This window comes from Glycine soja, chromosome 15 (genome assembly GCF_004193775.1).
Source record: "Glycine soja cultivar W05 chromosome 15, ASM419377v2, whole genome shotgun sequence".
Classification (NCBI taxonomy): Eukaryota; Viridiplantae; Streptophyta; class Magnoliopsida; order Fabales; family Fabaceae; genus Glycine; species Glycine soja.
Genome location: NC_041016.1, coordinates 20,833,920 through 20,852,758, shown reverse-complemented (window position 1 = coordinate 20,852,758; position 18,839 = coordinate 20,833,920). Strand labels below are relative to the sequence as shown.

The 18,839-nt window shown below is 28.6% G+C and overlaps 1 protein-coding gene across 1 annotated transcript; it reads left to right on the top strand.

Annotated features, from left to right (window-relative positions):
- Nucleotides 1-11,523: 11,523 nt before the first annotated feature.
- Nucleotides 11,524-18,323, top strand: LOC114386452 (NAD(P)H-dependent 6'-deoxychalcone synthase-like). Its single transcript, XM_028346455.1, has 4 exons — nt 11,524-11,860; nt 16,449-16,692; nt 16,792-16,971; nt 18,101-18,323. Exons 1-4 carry the CDS (start codon nt 11,541-11,543, stop codon nt 18,302-18,304), a joined length of 948 nt encoding a protein of 315 aa, XP_028202256.1. The 5' UTR covers nt 11,524-11,540; the 3' UTR covers nt 18,305-18,323.
- Nucleotides 18,324-18,839: the final 516 nt, after the last annotated feature.

Sequence of the window (18,839 nt, the reverse complement as noted above, 5' to 3'; positions counted from 1 at the left end):
AACGGACAATTCAAGATTCTATACCACAACTAATCCAAACTATCCGTATTAATCATGGTATGGAATCTCAAACAGGAAACTAGGGTTCACTAAAAATGCACATATTTTAAATGGACAATAATAGTAATATATGAACAGCAAAGTAACAATCCAAATATATGAAGGATTAAGTTACATACCAAGATAGAAAAAATTAATGATAGAGATGACTGCGGTAATGGCAGCTAAAATCAGATGGAGGTAATTATCTTTGTTCAACGAACAAATTAAATTGTCAAAAGTATCTTCAATCTTTACCTATACAAACATGAGCAGGGGCTGAAAATATCAATAAAATTGCAGGCAGAGGCAGCAAAAGTGTAGAAGCAAACTTCATTGCTTCATGATGATGAATCAAGATTGATTCAAGGTGTTTTGATGATAACAAAGATGATGACAAAAAGCCCAAGAGAATGATTTCAAGATTGAGTCAATAACAATTCAAGAATCAAGAGAAAGTTTCATCAAGAATATTCAAGATTCAAGATTCAAGAATAATCAAGATCAAGATTCAAGACTTAAAGATTCAAGAATCAAGAGAAGACTCAATCAAGATAAGTATTACAAAGTTTTTCAAAACATTGAGTAGCACAAGAAGTTTTTTTACAAAATCATTACCAAAGAGTTTTACTCTCTGGTAATCGATTACCAGATTGTACTAATCGATTTCCAGTGTTTTAAAATGTTAAGATTTTCAAAATTCAAAATGAAGAGTCACATCTGTTGATGTGTAATCGATTACACCTTTATGGTAATCGATTACCAGTGACTATTTTCGAAAAATTCATTTCCAAAAGTCACATTTCTTCAAGTGACTTGTTTCTGAAGATTCTTTCAAAAGTCATAACTTTTTAAGTGATTAGTTTTAAAGGAATTGCCAAGAGTTACAAGTTTTGACTTGAGTCATCAAGAAACTATAAATATGTGACCTTGGCATGAAACATTTAATTCATCTCCATCATCTCTTTCAATCATTCTATCTTTCAATCTATCTTTCAACATCTTCTTTCATTTCTTTCAGAACTTTCTGATTTCATCTTCTCTTCATCTTTCTAAAAGTTTTTGTTCAAAAACTTGTGCTATTCATCTTTTTCATTCTCTTATCCCTTTTCCAAAAAGAATTTACCAAGGACTAACCGCCTGAATTCTTTTTGTGTCTCTCTTCTCCCTTTTCCAAAAGAACAAATGACTAACCGCCTGAATTCTTTTGTGTCTCCCTTCTCCCTTGTCAAAGAATTCAAAATGACACAGTCTGATAATTCTTTTGATTCTTCCCTTTCCCATAAACAAAAGATTTCAAAGGACTAACCGCCTGAGAACTTTATCTTAACACATTGGAGGGTACATCCTTTGTGGTACAAGTAGAGGGTACATCTACTTGGGTTGTTGACTGAGAACAAGAGAGGGTACACCTCTTGTGGATCAGTTCTAGTGTAGGGTACATCCACTAGGTTGTTCAAAGAGAACAAGGGAGGGTACATCCCTTGTGGATCTTTGCATGTAAAAGGATTTTTACAAGGTTGAAAAGAAATCTCAAAGACCGCAAGTCGCTTGGGGACTGGATGTAGGCACGGGTTGTTGCCGAACCAGTATAAAACTCTTGTGTGTTTGTCTTCTTCTTCCCTACTCTTTTAATTTCCGTTGTGCACTTTAATTTCTACTTTTACTTTTGGTTAAGTTTCTTTTCTATTCTTTATTTTCTTAACAACATAGTAAAAGCCTAAGAAGAGTAATTTTTTAATTAGTAAAGGTTTAGGAATAGTTAATTCAATCCCCCTTCTTAATTATTCTGAGGCCACTTGATCCAACAAAAAACATTTCACTGCTGTGAAGCACATCAAATATATGGTACATAAATGTGACAACATTTATATCTTTATCTTCATCTGTGTGAGAAAAATTGCTAACAATTTTTATTTTAAAAGAAACTATCTCCAGTAGCTCAAGATCCTAGATCTGCCATTGGATACAAGCAGAAGGTAAAATTAAAGACAAAGGTACCTTAAATCCTATTTGTCCTATTTTTATACCATGATGAACTCAAGACAAGTAACCATTATAATCAACTCAAAACAGTGAAGCACACAACTAAAAGTGAACCAAAATCTTTAATATTATGGGTTCAATATTGTTGGCAAAAGGACTAATCAAAGTTATGGGATTTAGCTCAAAATGTATGCTAATAATGTCACCTTCTCATTATTTTTATTCCATGTATGTTAATTTTTTTTTCTTGTACTGCTTTTTTTTTTATTTTTGATAAATAATTTATATCCCAATTGGGAGTGTTACCATATCAAATTGTTTTTTGTAACATTTACTTTCTTCCACACCATGTACTTACATAAAGTAACTGAAAGACATTATTCAACTTGGACTACTGCATTTAGTAGTCTTTGGAGTAATATTTGAATTACTATATGAGATGCAAAAGAAGGTGGAAGAAAAATTTAATGATCTAGGGACATGTGAAAGAGAGGAGTATGAATCTAGGGATGCTTATGAACAACAAAAGAAGTTTGAGTCCTTGATGGTTAGGAAAAGATGACTCAGGTGAACTAATAATAATTATTGGGAAGTAAAGTGCTACATATTTTTTAAAAAATTGACTTATTTAAAGTGAATAAAAATAAAATAAGTAATTATGGTTGTTGAGAAGAAAATCAACTAATAATATTTCAATAAATTCACAACTTATTATGTTTGTGTATGTAATATTGATTATTGAATTTTTCAAACTGAGTAGGGATACTTTGAGTATATTGAAATTTGAATCTTCTTTTCAATGCTTTGAAGTTTTGAATATGGAAAAGTTAACTAAAAGGACTGCTCAGGAACCCTTATTTCTGTCAATGAAGATTCAAGCCTTTATAAAGATGCTGCATACCAAGTCCATAAAAAGTGCCAGAGTCTAACCTTGTTTAAATTTCCGGGTTTGTTTTATGAACTTTTGAACATTCCTCTGCTTTATTCAGTTACTGTTAAAAAAGAGCTTAAAAGCTGATAAAAAGTAAGAGCTTAAAAAAGTGTATATTTGATCTTTGAAAGATCAGTTAATCCGCATTCAAATATGGTTTTTGGTACAAATTTTATTAAAATGTCATAATTATTTGAAAAAAACAAGAGTGAACTCATTGATTCTTTGAAATAAATAAATCACTGTGCCATTGGTATGTTATGTTGAAAAATGAAATTAAAAACTGGGGTCCTAAGCCATTTCATTTTTTCAATTACTAGTTTGAACACCTTAATTTCAGAAATATGGTTGCAATGTGTTGGAATAAAATGAATGTGCAAGGTTGGAAACTTTACGCTATCAAAGAGAAAATGAAGGCATTAAAGATCAAGATTAAATGCTAGAGTAGGGAGACTTTTGGTGGCTTGGATGCAAAAATTGAAGAGTTGGTTAGTGAAATGGATGTGCTTGATACATACATGATTGAGGGGCAGATTCAATGCTCTGATCAAAGAAGATTACTCTATGAAGAATCTGGAGATGAATTAGACAGAAAGAAAGCATGTTATTTCAGAAATCCAGGGTCAGATGGATTAAACTGAGAGACTCTAATACCAGGTATTTTCATTCTTATATGAGATTTAGACAGTGAAGGAACCAATTGACAACAATACAATCGAGAAATCGGTGGATAGACAACCTAATATTTTCGTTTTTATTTTTACATTTTTCTTGTTTTTCGGAATCATGTTTCTCATTGGCGAGTTGACTTGGATGAAAAAGGGGTATTATTTTGGTAATGGCAGGAGTAGGACTTTGAAAAATATGCATTGTCTGGAATTATGGCTTGCCATCCTTAGGACATAGGTTGTTATTTGAAGTAGAACAAAGGAGCATCAGTAATTTCACTGAAAATGATGCTTTGCTCAAACAAGAGAGGCCAACCCTCAGTATGACTGACATTGTACATGAATTGGAAACTATTGTGGTCAATGAGGAACATACAGTTTGTGAGACTCTATTCCTTAAGTGTTACAACATGTTGTGTTTATAGATCATGTAGTACCCTTCATAAGTCTAAGCATACCGAATGACTCAAAGAAAAACGCATACGGCCAAGACCCAAGAATGATAACTATTATTAACATTATTACTAGAATACCCATGGGGCCTTTCTAGCCACTAAAAGACCCCTGTTAAAAAGGAAAGTAAAACAGTTAAGAAAATTAGTCAACAAAATCCAGATTTATTTGTAATTAGAATAAAGCAATTATAGGATTGTCTCAATGCACATGCAGTGCAACAAATGCTAGAGACTCGTGCATAGGAACAATGATGAGGATAGAGACTATTGAAGACTATGGTTATGGTCAATTACACCCAATTAGTGTGAGCCCTGGTTTGGCCTATGATAATGCAGACTATGGTTATATCTATTTCTTATGCCATGATGGCTACAAATGAAATTGGTTCCACATTTACCAGCTTTAGTTTGTTCTCTCATAATACATAAAGGTCACGATGCTATAACTACCCCGCAAGGCAATTTGGCTTGGGAAGCAACAAAGGCTTTAGAATACGATTTTTCACACAAAGAGTGACCAATGTAGATCCTGCTCCGACAATCTGCAGTGCTACCCTCAGATCACGAAAGGGAGTGGATATCACAGTCACGCCTACTAGAGTATATAAGTTTTTAACTAGGAAATCAACTAGTATGAGAAACATAGAAGTTGTTTATTTCTTTTTAAAAAAATTTGAACTAGGAAACCAAAATCATAGAATCATATTATCATCCACACAGGGAATCAATTGGTATGACATTTTTTCAGCTTAACAAAATGTTTTCATCATATAACCAAGTTCACTAAAAAAACAACCACGACACAATGCAAACAACCAAAACTAATACTAAAAAACATGTACTTCCATCAACCTAGCTACAAGGGTAAAGCGAGAAATAATAAATACCGCACCTACCTTGGACAGTAAGGCAGCCTAGGGCACGGCGGGGCACGCATGACACAATGCAAAATAGCCAACCGCGACACAGGCAACCACGGTGGGGCAGGCTATGGCACGGTGGTTCGGCGAGGCAGGCAACGACACAAAGGATGTCAACTTCGAGGTCCTTCAAGGTTTTGAGCTTCGCGCGCTGCGTCCTGGAGAATGCGGGAAAACACCCAACGCTTTACGACAAAAACAAATTGAAACACATTTTTTTATTTTTTTAAAATCAACAAAGATGGTTAGCTATTGACACCCGTAGTAGAATTACGTCTTCAAAATACCAAAATGCCATCACGACATGGCTACAAAGACGGGTGTCGAAGACCGTCGTTGTTACGTTGCCGTTAATTACAAAAATGTCACTGACGTACATTCTATATCGGTTCCTTGGAACCGCCTTAGAATGTGCGTCATAAAAAGAGATTTTTTTAGTAGTGATCCGCAAAGATTTCCACCACACCCCTCTCTTCTCCAATGATCCTAAAGTAGCTCTTATGGAAATTCACTTTCAATCTAGAAACAAGTTCAAAGCTCCACATCATGCTCTTAATGCACAAGACATTCTTCAAGATACCTCTCAGAAAAAATAATATCATCCACGTATTGCAAAAGGTTTACCTCCACATTGTCAATTCCCACCAAGTAGCCATTAAAAGTGTTATTTCTTTTTGCTTCTCTCATTAGGCCACTCAAACCTTTCGCTACCACATTAAACATACATCATATACATTACAAGTCTTTTTATCAAGGTTCATGTAGAAACCAAGTCAAATTTACTTCGAAGTAGCTAATAAAAGAGTTCTAAAATACTTACAAGACACAAAAAAAAATGGTTTAACATAAAATCAAGACCAATTTGTGGTTTGTTGGCTATAATGACCCTGATTGGCAAGTTTGATAAAAGACATGAAGGGCACATCAAGCTATGCCTTTTCACTTGTATTGGTAATATTCTCTTGGACAACAAAGAAGCAAGCAATGGTTGCACAATCAACAAAAGAGGCAAAATATGTGGTAGCAGCTAAAGATACAAGTAAGTTAAATGGCTTTAAATAATACTTGAAGAAATGTATCACGAAAATAGGGGTGACTTAACAAATCAACCTCAAGTACTACAAGACAAAAGATTTACACATATTTATGAAGGCTTTGGCAAGGGTCAAGTTCAAGCTATTACAAAGCTATACTTGGAATTTCCAAAATTGATATTGATTTGCTTTCTTATATCAGAGAACACAAATTAATTTTAATTAAAAAAATGACAACATTGAAACTCATGAATACTTTTTGGATATTTTTTATTGCTTCAAAATTTTACTAAATAATATACAAGTATCAATATGTAGAGAACTAATATTTTGTTATTGGAATTTATAATTGTTAGGAAGCTTTCCTCCTTCCCAAAATCGTGGACCACTAGTAGTGTTTGATGCTATTGTTTGATTGTAGTCCCTCCAATAAGTCAAATAGAGTCTCAGTTCTTTGTCTAATTTGCAATGAGTCAAAGCTAAGAATCCCATCTCTTATATCTTTCTTGGGACTGCAATGTCATCAAAGTTTCCTCTTATTAATGAAGCATTAACATTGGACTAAATTTCATTGATTGGAAAAATGTCTTAATTTGAACAATTAAAATTGAAGGGTTAAAATCGCCTATGTGATAAACTACAGAGACAAAAATGCTATTAAGTCATTACCTTGAACCAAAATCACTTGTCTCATTCCCTATCCCAACCAATAAAAATTAGTCACGTCATTTAATTATTTATTCCAAGTCATTAATAACAAATGTTTAACAGTGTAAAATGTCACCGAAGAAAACTAAGGCATCTCCATGAGAAAACTCATAGTTATTTGTTAACTAATGCTAAAATGATGGCAGAACTAACGAAGCAATTGTCACATTGTGCTTCTCGATCAGATCTATCAGTGTAGTGATCATTTTTTTATGCTAAGCATCAATGTAGTGATCTAAAACTTCTACACAATCAGCACCGCCGCACTGGAACAAATCCCACAAAGGAAAACTAATTTGAGCGCTTGGATGTGAGATATAGGCAGCACACATAGTGGCTTATCCTCAATGTGTAATGGTGCAATTTTTCACTGTCAACTAAATGTGCCACAATGCTTATGGAGGTCAGCGATGATCCGACAAGCGGTGAGGTGAGGGTGTTACCGTCGATGAGGCATGGACAATGTAATGAGAGGTGTATGGGGATGCGGATGGGAATGTCACAGAGGTTTTCTCGTGTTTTAATGGAGAGGAAGAAAGAACGTAAACATAGAACTCAGAAGGATGAAAGGAAAAAGATATAACATTGTTAAGCATATGTGATCAATGACTTGAGATCATTAAATGATGTGGCTAATTTTTATTGGATGGGTCATGGATAGGACACGGAGTTAAAGGTATAGGTGATTATGATCCCATCCATTACCTTAATCTATGGTTGTTACTTGTTAGGAACCTTCGTGTCTCCCTAAAAGTATGGTCCAAATTTATAGAAGGCTATCTTTTTTATCGGAATTACATGAAATACTTAACTCAAATATTGTTTTCATAAGAAAATAATCTTGACCGAAAATAATTATCCAAACAACACAAGATGTGTTGCATGTTGAGTTACAAAAGGTACATGAGCAACCAGAATTTGTTGCACAATGCGCATGATTTGAATACATAGTTTCCTCATTTTAATTTTTATTCTAAATATGTGGACATATGCACTTGAATTCCCAAAAATCCAATCTTTTGTTTTCAAAATTGTTATTCCCCAATCCCGACGTCACCTACCAACAAAAGAATAAAACAAGCAATCCCCTTACGCTAAAAAACATCTCATCTGATTGGCTTTGGGCCTCTTTTGTCTATATAGTCCTTTTTCTGAAACCTTTTCCTCCATACTTACTCTTCACTTCTTTCTCTTCTAATTAATTTTTTTTTTCCTTCTCCACCGACCCTGATCACCGGTCTATTCATCAACAATTCAATTCTCAATTTTGCATATATTTTATTATTTTTATCATGATTCAACTAAATCTTAGTGTTAACATTTCATTTAAGGTACCATTAACAATTAGTTTAATTAATTAAAATATAAAAATAAAAGAAATAAATCAATCCAAAATTAAAGATTAACCAAAATTATTATTTTCTAAATAAGGGACCAAAATCATGAATAAAAAAATTAGAAGGGCTAAAATTGTAACTGAGTCTCTCAAAAATTAACATTTTAGTAAAACATGATTTAAATCACTAGTTAAACAATTATTAAAATATTTAAATCAAAACTTACTATAAAAAATAATAACATATCCCTAAAGTTTATTTTAAACAAATAATTAAGTTATAATATTTAAATAAAAAACAATTAATAAAAAAAACTAAAAATGATATAAAAAAATATTTAGTAAAATTTTCAAATGTGGAGGGCGTAGTTCCATGTCACTGCAAGACAAAAATGTTTATTTATCTAATATTTTATCAAAATTCTAAAAATCTTATCATTAGAGAATCTCATTTGTAACGATCATAACAATATTCTAAACAATCCTGATTACTCAACCGTCAACATTGTTTTGGAAACAGGGGCTCCTTGGTAAGGATAATATGCATTTAATTTGTGGTTATGTAATTTGGGGCGTCAAGGGTTGGTGCATGATTTGAAGTGATTTGTGTGGGGCTGAGTTCTAAGGGAAGGTAGAGGTTGTGGCGGTTGTTACATACCAGTAAAAGTGTGCTTGAAGATAACACAACTGAGACCAGTAAAAGTGCTTGAAGATAACACAACTGAGTTCAATACAAGCACATCAATGTCTCCCTCTTTTGGTACGTGCTTCAGACTAATTTATACCGTGTTGTGTTGTGTTGTCTAGGGCGTAATGCAGAGTGCCCTCTTATTGCTTTTATATGATGATGTTTTTTCAAAGAGGGCCATCACTATTGGGGGTATAGGGGTTGGACTAGGAGGGGATCTTTTTTATAGTGAAATCATACAAAATTCAATAATTTTAGTTTATTTTTTTAATTATTTACACAAAGTCATAAATTTTTCATGATTTTAAAGTAATAATCAATTTTTTAAATGAGTTTAAAGTTAGTTTGATTATAATTTTATTATTTTTGTTAAATTCTTTTATAATTAAAAATAATTACAATTAATGTTTTTTTATAAGTTACAACCGTTCAAATAATAATTATAATTAAATTAATTTTTTTATAATTTATAACTTTAAAGTAGTTCAAATAATCATTATAATTAAAACGATTAATTCTTTTATAACCCAATGACTTTTATTTTTTAATCTTAATTAATTATTATTTTTAATTAATATTTTCTTAACCATTAATTAGATAAAATGAATAAGGAATTATTTTTAGATTATTAATTTATATTGTTTATATTGCTTTAAGTTTCTAAATTTATCAAATAATAATGATTTACAAAATAATATGTAAAAAACATTAAATAAAATAGGAGGAGAATGAACTTATACCAGACAAACACTTGTTGTACACTACGTTGTGACATGACAAGAAAATGGAATAGTAGAAACACAATAACATGAAATATAAAATTATAAAAGAAAGATAGCAACATTTATTGTTTGTGCACATATATTTTTTGTATTAAATGAAAAGTATATTAAAAATAAGTATGTTAAAAGAAAAAGAGACAGGAGAAGAATAAACTTACACTAGAGTTATTGTGCATGAACACATGTAGAAAGACAGAGTAATAGAGAAAACAAAATATAAAATTATAATTAAAATGATGTTAAAGTCGTTCAAAATAAATTTTTAAAAAATTAATCACAACTTTAAAGTGATGAAAAATGTATGACGTTATATAAATAATTAAAGAAAAATTAAATTTATTGGATTTTTTACGACTTCAAGATAAAAAAAAATCTGAAATCATGAATACTTTTACGACTTCATAACCAGATTTAAAAAAATTCTTATGACTTATCCTATTTAATAATTATTTAAAAAAGTCAAACAAGATAAATCACATTGACATTGGACAAACACTCATCCATACAAGTTTGGAGCTTGACAAACTCACCACCATGTACTTATCATGAGTACATCTTCGAACATTGAACAAACATTTGTCCGTAAAAGTGGAACTTGGGACAATCTCTTTTGTCCGCAAGAAGGCTCAACTCGGGGGCTTATGTACTTCTATGGTCCACAAAATACACGCGTGACACTCTATATGCCACTTTGAGACACGGGTCAATCTTCCACGTTGGTGCAAACAAGGAACTCGGCTCTCAGCACTTAGCTTTAATCTATTAATATTTAAATATATTTGAATCTCTTCATCTGTTGGCAAGTAATTAATGATCTACAAAGACGCATATTATCTAGAAGGTATAATTATATACTAGCTTTTATTTATAACCTACATTTTAGTTCTAATATTATCTATAAGTCACTGGCTATTATCTATAAGCTGAAAATTATTTGCAAAGGCTATAACAAATGCCACAAACAAAGATTTCATTCACACTCCACTCCTATAAAATATCCTTTGTTCTACCAGTTACTCCTCTTATCCATTTGACAAAGATCACTTTCAAAGTCAAAAGTCGACCTGTGATGTTCAAAAACATACTTTAGTCATATCTACCCTAATTGTCCTAAGTCCAGATTTTGATAAATATACATGTGTAAGAATAAAAAAGATTTGATAATTAAATGTGATGCCATTCCCATTTTATGTTTGCAACCATAGTTTTGAGCGTATATCCATTTATATGTTTGCTACTATTGTCTAATGTAATAAGTTATTTTCTCTTTAAATGGTACATATCATTATATTAAATGATTAATGACATATGTTTTAAAAAGTTACACTATCGTTGCATTTCAATTAATTTTTATTAATTTAAAGGTTAAAAATATCTTTTGTTAACAATTTAATGTAAGGATTTAAATGGCTGGAATTAATTTTCCACATATGGATGGAATTCCTAATAAACAGAGTTGTTCTTAGCTAATTGGCGTCTGTAAAAAAAAAAATATTAATGGAAAACTTAAAAAGTTACTATAATGTTCTTCAAAAATCCTATTTTTAAAAAATTTAATTTTAATAAAACATATTAACAGAAAATTGAAAATTTACTAAATTTTCTTCAAAAATTCTACTTTTGCAAATTTTATTTTGAAGAAACATGCTAATGGAAAATTAAAAAAACATATTATAATTAATTTTCTTCCTAATCCGTTATTTAATTTTCAGAAATTTTATATTTAAGGAAATGATTTAATTCAGAATCATGTAATTAAAAGTGTCATTTTTATGCATTGGAATAACAAAACAAATGACTGCCGTAAATCATCCCTTGGAAGGAGGGTGCATCTTTAGGACTAGATTAAATAAGCTAATTAAAACTCTATCATATGCATGCACATTATTAATTTTCAATTTTATTGAAACTACTTCTATATCTATAAAAGGAGATGCAGGGTTCTGTCCTCAACATCCATTCATCTAAACACATCTTGTTGTGACACCAAAATATGTCTTCATCAAACATCCCTCATGTGGTGCTACAATCCTCCTCCAACCATCACAGAATGCCTGTGATTGGATTTGGCACTGCTTCAATGTCACCCCCGAGTACCACCAGAGTGGCAGTGTTAGAGGCTATCAAACTTGGTTATAGACACTTCGATACTGCTTCAATATATGGTTCAGAGCAACCACTTGGAGAAGCCATAGCTGAAGCACTTCAACTTGGCCTCATAGGCTCCAGAGATGAACTCTTCATCACTTCCAAACTCTGGTGCACGGATAATTTTCCTCATCTTGTTCTTCCAGCTCTACAGAAAACACTCCGGTAAGTAATACTGAATGAACAAGTGATCAAATCTAATGACCATTTTTTTCTCTCACTAATTTTGAAGTCACAAATTTTAGTTACAGGTTTTAAGAAATTAAATATAAATTATTTTGTCACTTATTTTAAATTTTATTAGAGAGGAAAAGTCGCGTAAGTGTACACATAAATAACACATGTAAAATTTTTTATTAATTCAAAATTATTTACTACCTCATTCATATATACATAAATTAACTAATATAAACATTTAAAAAATATTAAAATATAAATTAATAAAAATTATATTTTATATCAATTTAAAAAAGTAATATAATAATAATCAAAGTTGATGTAATTTAATTCCACTTATATATATATATATATATTTTAGACCTTGATGCTCTGAATAATCTTTTTGGCGATCATATTCCATTTGAAAATTTCCTTCTAGACTCGAGCTATTTAATATTTTTTTTTAGGTTATCTATTTAATAATCTTTCTGGTACGACTGCAATCACGGTGCAGTTGCATGGCTCTTAATAAAATTGTGGATACATGTACCGATATATGCAGTTACAAAATTATAAAAAGGAATCACAATATTACAGCCTTTATGGTTAGGAACTATTGTTTAAAATCACGAATCCCATGTTACGAGATAAATAGATTACATTACTATTCTAGGGATACATTGTATTTTTTTTTTATAATTTTAAATCTATAATTTTAATTTTTTATTTAGTTATTTTTTATGTGATATATCAATATTATAATGATTTTAATAGTGATTGAACTTATAATATTTTATTTAAAACTAAGCTATATGCTTGTTTTATTTAATTAATTTTATAAATATTATTTTACATGTAAGATTAATTAAGAGTTATTATTTTTTTTAAATTATAAAAATTTACAAATTGAAATAAAATATTTAATATTTAATTTTATATCTATTTATTTTTAATATAAAATTTTTATTTTAATATAAATTAACAAAAATTTGTTCTTATTCTATTATATTTTTTAAAAAAATAAGTAATTTATACAAATTATTTAAATTTAAAGTAATATTTAAATAATCTAAAAAATTCTAATTTTTTATTTTTATAATTAAAAAAAATTTCTATTATTTATATATAAAAATAAACGTACATAATTTTTTATAAACTACATAAAATAATTTACATATTAATTTATGCAATTTTCTTGATTTATATAATCGATATGAAAAAAATTACTAAATAATTATTTATAGTTAAAATGAAAATATTAATATTTAAGGTTCCTAAAAATAAATATTAAATTTTTATTAACTTATATAATTAGAATAAAAATAATTTACATATTAAAATATATTTATGTAATTTGTATAATTTGCATATTAACCGAGGTAATTATATTGATTTATACAATTAGAGTAAAAGTAATATGTATATTAAAATAAATTTATAAAATAATTATAAATTGGTAAAAATTTAAATTAAAATATGCAAGATATTGAAAATAATATATATATATATATATATATATATATAATAAAATTATAATGATTTATATATTAAATATTTTTTTAATTTATAAATTTTAATAATTTGAAAAAAAATTAATGAATGTTAACTAATGATATAAATAAAACAATATTTATAAATTTAACTAAAAAATTTAATTGTTTTATTGATTTATTACTTTATTTTTGAATAAAAGGTCATGAATTCAATTTTTATTGAAAAAAAAATTCCACACATTTAATTCTTTTTCACATGAACATCATGTAAACAATCTATGTAAGTTATAAATATGTTATATCAAAGTCAACACTTGACTTTGCATGATCAATGGACAAAAAAATCAAAATTACTTATTCTAAAAAATAAAAAATTAAATGTCCTGATTTATATATTAGGGGACCAAAATTATATATTTAAAATTAGAGAAGAATAAAATCATAATTTAATCTTATTTTAGCAAGGGAGTATTATCATATCTTTCTATAAGCATTTCTTTTTATAAAAATTATATTTAATGTCCCTTGCTTTGTATGTACATGAAACAATATTTTTGTATTGAATTTGTTTTGGAATTTTATTCTCATTTGTACTCTCGAAAATGTTATTGGCAATTTTATTCTCTATTGGATACTTGATCCTATTTTTTTCCCACTAGGATGACAATTCTACCTTGTACTCTCCAAAATTTTTTTGTAACATAATCCTTTAGCATATATAATCATTCTTTAATGGATTGTTCTAATTTTTAAAATTGATTAAAACTAATGACAAACTTCAAGACCTACGGATGGAAATTTACCTAGACCCTATGGATACCCTCAAGAAGACTAGCTCAATAGGGTGTGTTCACCTTGGGGATTTTTTCACAAAATTTAATGAGAATTAATGCAAGTATGGGTACTATAATATCATCAGGCCCATACATGCGGGTACCCGCGCACACATATATATAATTTAATTAAAATATTTCCTATAACTTAAAGTCAATGTATATACATAATTATTTAATTAAAATATTACACACACATATATAATTATATATTTCGTGTTTATAATGTAACTATAAACTTATTAGTGTCAATATGTATTTTTTTAGGTCTTCAAGAGTACTAATACATTTTGTCAAAGTCTATTAATTAGTTATTCTTGAATTTTATTAACCACAATTTTAAGAATTGTGACATTACATTCGATTAGTATGACTACGTTAAATTATATATTATATCCTAATGCCGTGTTTTGGATGATTAAACAACGATTTTTCAATTCATTTGTAGAAAAATCTTTTTTTAACAAATTGCTGAAAAATCTTTAATTAATACTTTATTACTGATTTTACACTTAAGTAAAGTATATGTAGCAAGAATGGGTATGGATCTGTAGGTCAAGTGTGTTATTTTAAACAAGGATACCAAAATAAGTATTAATTACAATCAGTAGCCATTTTCTCCAAATTACATTTTAAAAAGTTTAAACCGTATTGCAACTATCTGAGTTGCTACTGAGATATCGGTTGCCAATTCAGTTGCTGATTTGGACAAATGAATTTTCGGTCGATAAAATTTGCTATGGTCACCAACTTTTGTTGGGTGCTGTTTTTGGTCATTATTTAGCATTTTTCTAGTAGTGCATTACCCTTCCCATTATCAATATTCATATTTTCCACCATCAAAGAATGTCACTATTTATACATGATCTTTAATAATATTTTTTATATTATTATTACACACATGATATTTAATTGATAACATTTTTTTCTAACATTTCATAAGAATGTTGTTAATTTTTTTTATAATATTTAAAAATGTCATCAAATATGAATAAATAATATTACTAATATATTTTCATAATATTTTATCAAATGTTTTGTATAATTTATGTTGTTAAAGGTTTTAGCGACTTCGATTATACATAACATTTGATAAAATATCACAAAAATATATTAATAATATTTATTTATATTTGACGATATTTTTTAAATGTTATAAAAAAATTAATAACTAAGGAAAAAATATTGTTAAAAGTTATGTGTTGTAAAGATGTCAAAGATAAGCTACCTTTTCTTCACAGTAGAGATTTAACTCAAGCTTTGTTTGCGTCTTTTGTATCATTGATAAATGAGTCATAATTATTAACTAAATTATTGTCACTAAAACTATTAAAATTTAACTTATTGTTATTTACCTGTGAATGTTGAATTTTCCACTATCCAGTGATTTTAGCTTTGATAATCTTCAAATAATGAGTTGCATAGTTTCTTCATATTGTTAGTTTCATTTGAGGATGTGTGAGCATAACAACGCCACCAATCACATCAATAGCTTTGATAATCCATAGTACGATACTAAAAAGAAATATAATAGTTCATATGACCCAAAGAAATTAAGTTGTTATTGTTTTGTATGTTCCAAGATGGAATTTATTAGGGTGACAATCATTTTATTTTAGTTGGTAATATAATTTGTCCAGGTTTTACTGTTTCTCTAATTTTTTTAATAAATGAATTACAACTACAAATGTAAATAACTTTTGGGCTCTAGAATTACTCCATATATATATATATATATGTATGTATTCCAATTAAGAAATGCCATTTGTGTAGAAGTAACTAACATTTGACCAAGAAAAACCAAATCCACATTTGAGTACCGTTTTCAGTAATTCAAAAAGTAAACTTGAGTAAAATGCAAAAACACTATATTTATGAATAACATTATTAATAAATAAATAAAATAATAAAAGCCCACAATATATTGTAATTATATATATAAGATATTTTGATTATATATATATATATATATATATATATATATATATATATATATATATATAAGTATGAAACAAATTAAGTACTATGGTGTCCATATCGATACTTATTCCTATTAATTTTTGGTAGATAACTTCTAGACTCTTAAATTTATTTTAATTGAACGAGATTGCGACTATGTTTTGCAAATACCTATAAAATTTGTATAGAATTGTCATCCTAACTCTGTTTAATTTTGGCCATCATGTGCCCATTAATGAATATAACATTACATCCATTTGAATAATATACTAAAGCAAATTTTCAACGTGGGACCCAAAACTAATGTAGGTCTCTAAAGTTGGAATATTTGGATCTTTATTTGATCCACTGGCCCATTGCTGTGAAGCCTGGAGATTGGGAATTTCCTTATCCTGAAGAGGCCGTAACATCATTTGACTTAAAGGGTGTATGGAAAGCAATGGAGGAATGCCAAAAGCTAGGTCTTACAAAATGCATTGGAGTCAGCAATTTTAGTTGCAACAAACTTGAAAATTTGCTCTCATTTGCTACTATTCCTCCTTCTATCAATCAAGTAAGCCCATAAACTCCTATTGGATATATTTTTTACCTTTCAATTTAGACCAATTAAACTTGATCAACCCACTTTTGCTCACTTTATATCATCAAAAAGGTTGAGATGAATCCTACTTGGCAACAAAAGAAGTTGAAAGAATACTGTCAGGTAAAAGGTATAATCATAACTGCATATTCTCCTTTAGGATCAACGGGGTGCATGTGGGGTTCCGATAATGTTGTGGACAATGAATTGCTGAAGGAAATTGCAATGGCTCATGGCAAATCTTCAGCTCAGGTATCGATTTCTTACTTCAACTTCCTTCTTCAATCAACTATCACAGAATTTAGTTTAACATGAGGAATATTCAAAACTGTACATGTCTATGGCTCCAGAAATAAACACTTTATTGTTAATTTATTGGAAGAAGAAACATGGGTGATACTACATATGCACAACAAAGGAAAGAATACGTAGTTAATAAAAAACTTAATGGTGCATAATGATAAACACTAATTACGTAATAAATAAAAGTTTTAATCCGCTAGTTCAATTTAATCTTATTATAATTAAAATGTTTTATTAGATCCTATAATTTTTAAAAATAGTTCAATTAGGTTGTTTTACTTTTAAAAGATTTAATAAGGTCATTTAATTTTAAAATATGTTTAATCTGGTCCTCTTTTTTCTTCCATTTGCCTTGAAATTAAAAAAAAAGGAAAAAAGTTGATTTTAAACGAGACTAAATTGATCCCATTTAAAAAAAATAAATTACTTAATTGAAACTTTTAAAAATAAAAGGAGTTAATTCAATCATTTTTTAAAAATGATAGATCCTAATTGGATCTTTTAGGTTATGTTTGACAAGATATTTCAGCTCATTTTTAGTCTTTTTTTTACCAGCTAAATAGTTTGTTTAACGGTTCGATAAATCAATTTAGTTTAGTAGCTTCTAGCATTTTTTAAAACATTATTTGGAATAGTGTTTCTTAAAACATTAGCTTCTAGTAAGTAGTTTTTATATTTTTTTTTTCATTTTTATTCTCAATATATTTATCTAATTTTCTAGTTATCATTTTTAAATAGATCATGATTTTATTATTTTTCAATCATTTCTCACTTTTTAACTATTTCAACATCTAATTTTATCGAATAGATATAAGTTAGCTTTTCATCTTCTAGCTTTTAGCTTCTAATTAACTTTCTTGTTTTCAGTTAACTTTTCGCTAATTTTGTAAAATATAACCTTAATAATAAGAAGACCAACTTAAAACTAAAAAATAAATTAAATGAAAAAAATATTAATTTAACCAAAATAAAAAGAAGTACATCAATATTACATAATAAGTGTATCTGTTGTTTGTTATTAACAAATGTTTATCTATGTATTGAGCCAACATTGACGTAGTCCTCTTCGATGCAATAGGTATCTCTTAGATGGTTGTATGAGTTAGGAGTTACTATTGCCGTTAAGAGCTACAACAAAGAAAGAATGAAGCAAAATTTGGAAATATTTGATTGGTCACTCAACAAATATGACAATGAAAAGATTGATCAGGTGAAGCAGCATCAGTTGAGCAAGATCGGACCAACAAAATTTATTGTTGACCTTTGGGATGGAGAAAATTAATACATAACTATGAATGTTATTTGCAACACTGTTGCAAAGCTTTGTCTTTTGCTCCAAATTTACTTTGGATCTAATAAATTTTAGGTTAGTTAAATGTGTTGGTACTTTTATTTTCTATAAGAATCCAATAAAAAAAATCTTATTCTACTGGTTTGTCTCATTACTTTACAAAACTTCAAAATACCAACAAGATAAATTATAAGAAGTTGGACGGCAGTAAAATAGGATAGAGAATGATAAACTCTTATACCGGGCACATGTTAGATAATCTCACATATAGTTTATGTCTTGTCTTATTTTATATTTGAGGTGAATCGAATAATATTATGATAATATATATATATATATATATATATAATTACACTGGTATAACTTTGACAATTATTACACTATTCTATAATTTTTAACTAAATAATATTTTTGTAAAACTTATTGTTGGATTGAAAGGTTCCTTTCACATAAATCATATGTGCAAAATTTCATATTAATTCAAAATCATTTGTTACTTTATTTATATTAACCATGTCCAAAATAA

Excerpts from the sequence above, each read along its gene's own strand:
- LOC114386452 (XM_028346455.1), top strand. The coding sequence starts at position 11,541 with ATGTCTTCATCAAACATCCCTCATGTGGTGCTACAATCCTCCTCCAAC. Across the intron at positions 11,861-16,448 it reads GCTCTACAGAAAACACTCCG|GTCTCTAAAGTTGGAATATT; the intron begins GTAAGTAATACT and ends AAACTAATGTAG. Across the intron at positions 16,972-18,100 it reads ATGGCAAATCTTCAGCTCAG|GTATCTCTTAGATGGTTGTA; the intron begins GTATCGATTTCT and ends TCGATGCAATAG.